The sequence below is a fragment of the Uranotaenia lowii genome, chromosome 2 (genome assembly GCF_029784155.1).
Source record: "Uranotaenia lowii strain MFRU-FL chromosome 2, ASM2978415v1, whole genome shotgun sequence".
Lineage (NCBI taxonomy): Eukaryota > Metazoa > Arthropoda > Insecta > Diptera > Culicidae > Uranotaenia > Uranotaenia lowii.
In genome coordinates this window covers 24,138,928-24,145,260 of record NC_073692.1, presented here as the reverse complement: position 1 = coordinate 24,145,260, position 6,333 = coordinate 24,138,928, and the positions used below count along the sequence as shown (strand labels likewise).

Genomic DNA, 6,333 nt, shown 5'->3' with positions numbered 1-6,333 from the left:
TAAATGACAAAAATGACAAAAATGACAAAAATGACAAAAATGACAAAAATGACAAAAATGACAAAAATGACAAAATTGACAAAATTGACAAAAATGACAAAATTGACAAAAATGACAAAAATGACAAAAATGACAAAAATGACAAAAATGACAAAAATGACAAAAATGACAAAAATGACAAAAATGACAAAAATGACAAAAATGACAAAAATGACAAAAATGACAAAAATGACAAAAATGACAAAAATGACAAAAATGACAAAAATGACAAAAATGACAAAAATGACAAAAATGACAAAAATGACAAAAATGACAAAAATGACAAAAATGACAAAAATGACAAAAATGACAAAAATGACAAAAATGACAAAAATGTCAAAAATGTCAAAAATGTCAAAAATGACAAAAATGACAAAAATGACAAAAATGACAAAAATGACAAAAATGACAAAAATGACAAAAATGTCAAAAATGACAAAAATGACAAAAATGAAAAAAATGAAAAAAATGAAAAAAAAGAAAAAAAATGACAAAAATGACAAAAATGACAAAAATGACAAAAATGACAAAAATGACAAAAATTGCAAAAATTGCAAAAATTGCAAAAATGACAAAAATGACAAAAATGACAAAAATGACAAAAATGACAAAAATGACAAAAATGACAAAAATGACAAAAATGACAAAAATGACAAAAATGACAAAAATGACAAAAATGACAAAAATGACAAAAATGACAAAAATGACAAAAATGACAAAAATGACAAAAATGACAAAAATGACAAAAATGACAAAAATGACAAAAATGACAAAAATGACAAAAATGACAAAAATGACAAAAATGACAAAAATGACAAAAATGACAAAAATGACAAAAATGACAAAAATGACAAAAATGACAAAAATGACAAAAATGACAAAAATGACAAAAATGACAAAAATGACAAAAATGACAAAAATGACAAAAATGACAAAAATGACAAAAATGACAAAAATGACAAAAATGACAAAAATGACAAAAATGACAAAAATGACAAAAATGACAAAAATGACAAAAATGACAAAAATGACAAAAATGACAAAAATGACAAAAATGACAAAAGACAAAATGACAAAAATGACAAAAATGACAAAAATGACAAAAATGACAAAAATGACAAAAATGACAAAAATGACAAAAATGACAAAAATGACAAAAATGACAAAAATGACAAAAATGACAAAAATGACAAAAATGACAAAAATGACAAAAATGACAAAAATGACAAAAATGACAAAAATGACAAAAATGACAAAAATGACAAAAATGACAAAAATGACAAAAATGACAAAAATGACAAAAATGACAAAAATGACAAAACTGACAAAAATGACAAAAATGACAAAAATGACAAAAATGACAAAAATGACAAAAATGTCAAAAATGTCAAAAATGTCAAAATTGTCAAAAATGTCTAAAATGACAAAAATGTCAAAAATGTCAAAAATGTCAAAAATGTCAAAAATGTCAAAAATGTCAAAAATGTCAAAAATGTCAAAAATGTCAAAAATGTCAAAAATGTCAAAAATGTCAAAAATGTCAAAAATATCAAAAATGTCAAAAATGTCAAAAATGTCAAAAATGACAAGAATGACAAAAATGTCAAAAATGTTAAAAATGTAAAAAATGTTAAAAATGTCAAAAATATCAAAAATGTCAAAAATGTCAAAAATGTCAAAAATGTCAAAAATGTCAAAAATGTCAAAAATGTCAAAAATGTCAAAAATGTCAAAAATGTCAAAAATGTCAAAAATGTCAAAAATGTAAAAAATGTCAAAAATGTCAAAAATGTCAAAAATGTCAAAAATGTCAAAAATGTCAAAAATGTAAAAAATGTCAAAAATGGCAAAAATGTCAAAAATGTCAAAAATGTCAAAAATGTCAAAAATGTCAAAAATGTCAAAAATGTCAAAAATGTCAAAAATGTCAAAAATGTCAAAAATGTCAAAAATGTCAAAAATTTCAAAAAGTCAAAAATATCAAAAATGTCAAAAATGTCAAAAATGTCAAAAATGTCAAAAATGTCAAAAATGTCAAAAATGTCAAAAATGTCAAAAATGTCAAAAATGTCAAAAATGTCAAAAATGTCAAAAATGTCAAAAATGTCAAAAATGTCAAAAATGTCAAAAATGTCAAAAATGTCAAAAATGTCAAAAATGTCAAAAATGTCAAAAATGTCAAAAATGTCAAAAATGTCAAAAATGTCAAAAATGTCAAAAATGTCAAAAATGTCAAAAATGTCAAAAATGTCAAAAATGTCAAAAATGTCAAAAATGTCAAAAATGTCAAAAATGTCAAAAATGTCAAAAATGTCAAAAATGTCAAAATGTCAAAATGTCAAAAATGTCAAAAATGTCAAAAATGTCAAAAATGTCAAAAATGTCAAAAATGTCAAAAATGTCAAAAATGTCAAAAATGTCAAAAATGTCAAAAATGTCAAAAATGTCAAAAATGTCAAAAATGTCAAAAATGTCAAAAATGTCAAAAATGTCAAAAATGTCAAAAATTTCAAAAATGTCAAAAATGTCAAAAATGACAAAAATGTCAAAAATGTCAAAAATGTCAAAAATGTAAAAAATGTCAAAAATGTCAAAAATGTCAAAAATGTAAAAAATGTCAATAATGTCAAAAATGTCAAAAATGTCAAAAATGTCAAAAATGTCAAAAATGTCAAAAATGTCAAAAATGTCAAAAATGTCAAAAATGTCAAAAATGTCAAAAATGTCAAAAATGTCAAAAATGTCAAAAATGTCAAAAATGTCAAAAATGTCAAAAATGTCAAAAATGTCAAAAATGTCAAAAATGTCAAAAATGTCAAAAATGTCAAAAATGTCAAAAATGTCAAAAATGTCAAAAATGTCAAAAATGTCAAAAATGTCAAAAATGTCAAAAATGTCAAAAATGTCAAAAATGTCAAAAATGTCAAAAATGTCAAAAATGTCAAAAATGTCAAAAATGTCAAAAATGTCAAAAATGTCAAAAATGTCAAAAATGTCAAAAATGTCAAAAATGTCAAAAATGTCAAAAATGTCAAAAATGTCGAAAATGTCAAAAATGTCAAAAATTTCAAAAATTTCAAAAATGACAAAAATGACAAAAATGACAAAAATGACAAAAATGACAAAAATGACAAAAATGACAAAAATGACAAAAATGACAAAAATGACAAAAATGACAAAAATGACAAAAATGACAAAAATGACGAAAATGTCAAAAATGTCAATAATGTCAGAAATGTTAAAAATGTCACAAATGTCAGAAATGTCAAAAATGTCAAAAATGTCAAAAATGTCAAAAATGTCAAAAATGTCAAAAATGTCAAAAATGTCAAAAATGTCAAAAATGTTACAAATGTCAAAAATGTCAAAAATGTCAAGGTCAAAAATGTCAAAAATGTCAAAAAAGTCAAAAAAGGCAAAAATGTCAAAAATGTCAAAAATTTCAAAAATGCCAAAAATGTCAAAAATGTCAGAAGTGTCAAAAATGTCAAAAATGTCAAAAATGTCAAAAATGTCAAAAATGTCAAAAATGTCAGAAATGTCAGAAATGTCAGAAATGTCAAAAATGTCAAAAATGTCAAAAATGTCAAAAAATGTCAAAAATGTCAAAAATGTCAAAAATGTCAAAAATGTCAAAAATGTCAAAAATGTCAAAAATGTCAAAAATGTCAAAAATGTCAAAAATGTCAAAAATGTCAAAAATGTCAAAAATGTCAAAAATGTTTAAAATGTCCAAAATGTCAAAAATATCAAAAATGTCAAAAATATCAAAAATGTCGAAAATGTCAAAAATGTAAAAAATGTAAAAAATGTAAAAAATGTAAAAAATGTAAAAAATGTAAAAAATGTAAAAAATGTAAAAAATGTAAAAAATGTAAAAATGTAAAAAATGTAAAAAATGTAAAAAATTTAAAAAATGTTAAAAATTTAAAAAATGTAAAAAATGTAAAAAATGTAAAAAATGTAAAAAATGTAAAAAATGTAAAAAATGTAAAAAATGTAAAAAATGTAAAAAATGTAAAAAATGTAAAAAATGTAAAAAATGTAAAAAATGTAAAAAATGTAAAAAATGTAAAAAATGTAAAAAATGTAAAAAATGTCAAAAATGTCAAAAATATCAAAAATGTCAAAAATGTCAAAAATGACAAAAGGGAAAAAAATATCAAAAATGTAAAAAATGTCAAAAATGTCAAAAATGTCCAAAATGTCAAAAATGTCAAAAATGTCAAAAATGTCAGAAATGTCAGAAATGTCAAAAATTTCAATAATGTTACAAATGTCACATATGACACAAATGACAAAAAATGACAAAAAATGACAAAAAATGACAAAAAATGACAAAAAATGACAAAAAGGACAAAAATGACAAAAATGACAAAAATGACAAAAATGACAAAAATGGCAAAAATGACAAAAATGACAAAAAAATCACATAAATCACAAAAATGACAAAAATGACCTAAACGGTCAAAACATCCAAAATATCCAAAATGGCCTAAACTACCAATATGACAAATCTCCAAAGAAATTTTTTTCTGTAAGACAACTTCACTTTAATAAGTAAGAACATGTAAAAAATTAAAACAAACTCAAATTACAACGGAGCGTTTTAAAAAATGAAGTCAAGGTCATGAACGTTTTTGATAATCCAAACCTTAGTACCTGCAAGCAATAATTGATAACTGAAAACTCCTCTCATGCCTCCTAATTTTAATTGGCCAGTTCTACCATAAACATTGGCCGAAATCAAAACAATCAAAAGGCAGAGACTTATTTACTAAACTAATAGTAAGACTCTGCTGAAAGAAACGGCAGCGCAAGCGAGATATTGTCCGGCTTTGCAAGCTGAGATTGTGTTCACTAAATGTTCAAACAAAATAAAGTCTTCAATAGAAAAAAAACGCTCGCTCTAGGATGTTGTTTACACTTTTCAGCCACCTAATGATGGCGGTCGCAGTGTCGCCTTTAACGTCTGAAAAATCTCAATCCTTTGCTCATCAGCAGCTTAGACTGTTATTAGACAACAGCAACGCTCTAAGTCACTTGAAAGTCGGCAACGCAAGTGATAAGATGTCGCTAGAGGATTTCGAACAGTACCTTGGAAGGTAGGGAATTTTGTGAGTTGTTGAAGTGAAATCTAACTAAACCTCCTTGAAATGTGTTTTACAGTTACATTGGGAGTGAAGATCGAGTAGCAATTTTGCTCGATTTCGATGGCACCTTGGCTGAGCTGACATCGCATCCGGATCTCAGTGCAATGACACCGGAAATGAGACTAGTTTTGGCTAATTTGGCTGCCAGTAAGAAGGTATTTTTGTCGATCATCTCGGGCCGACATGTAGATGGATTGAAGGCAAAAGTTGGAATCGATAACATCATCTACTCAGGAAACCACGGCCTCGAAGTGCTCTATCAGAACGGATCCAGACACAATCAGGGAATTTCCAAAGAACTGGCAGACAATTTCAGCAAAATGGTCAATCAGCTGACAACCGAGGTAGGAAACGATCGAATAAAAATATAAACATTTATAAGCATTTCATGTACTCTCTCACAATGCAGCTCGCTCACGACGGTGCCTGGGTGGAAAATAAAAATGTTTCTCTTACGTTCCATCATCGAGCGGTCGATCCTAGCTTGGTTCCTGAACTGGATGCCCGGGCCAAGCAAATCATCGAATCCTACGGGTATCGAGCGAATTCAGCCCACGCGGCCGTTGAAGCAAAACCTCCCATCGACTGGAATAAAGGATTTGCTGCAGAGTACATTCTGAGAACAAGCTTCGATCCCGATTGGAAAAATCGAAAGGTGATCTTTGCCGGGGACGATACAACGGATGAGGACGCGATGAAAGCCATCAAAGGATACGGACGCTCTTTCCGGATAACCAAGGATCCCAATCTAAAAACTTACGCAGATTACAAAATTCCATCGGTGACATCAATCTATCATATGCTGAAATGGATTGAAAATAAACTGCTAAAGTCGTGAGTAGACTCGGTCTTATCAAGAATAGTTTAAGTTTTTCTAGGGCATGATGTCATTAGAAATTTCAAAATACGACAATAAAGATAAGGTTTCCATATTTTATAACGAAGAAGTATACAAGTCATTAGCAACATTTGTTTCCCTATTGGTTATTATTAAAAGGCAATTGAAGGATACCAAACAGAAAAGTAATAATCAATAAACATGGTTTGATCTATTATAAAACTGCAATGAGGGATCTTAGTCTTGAATCTTGAATCTGAATCTTGAATCTGAATCTTGAATCTGAATCTTGAATCTGAATCT

General features: G+C 26.6%; 1 protein-coding gene across 1 annotated transcript; it reads left to right on the top strand.

Moving 5' to 3' along the window:
* Window positions 1-4,933: 4,933 nt before the first annotated feature.
* Window positions 4,934-6,132, top strand: LOC129749878 (uncharacterized). Its single transcript, XM_055744984.1, has 3 exons — window positions 4,934-5,144; window positions 5,209-5,536; window positions 5,602-6,132. The coding sequence occupies exons 1-3, from the start codon at window positions 4,954-4,956 to the stop codon at window positions 6,028-6,030; spliced, it is 948 nt and encodes a 315-aa protein (XP_055600959.1). The 5' UTR covers window positions 4,934-4,953; the 3' UTR covers window positions 6,031-6,132.
* Window positions 6,133-6,333: the final 201 nt, after the last annotated feature.

Coding starts and splice junctions, on each gene's coding strand:
- LOC129749878 (XM_055744984.1), top strand. CDS start 4,954: ATGTTGTTTACACTTTTCAGCCACCTAATGATGGCGGTCGCAGTGTCG. Junction 5,145..5,208: donor TTCGAACAGTACCTTGGAAG/GTAGGGAATTTT, acceptor TGTGTTTTACAG/TTACATTGGGAGTGAAGATC. Junction 5,537..5,601: donor TCAATCAGCTGACAACCGAG/GTAGGAAACGAT, acceptor CTCACAATGCAG/CTCGCTCACGACGGTGCCTG.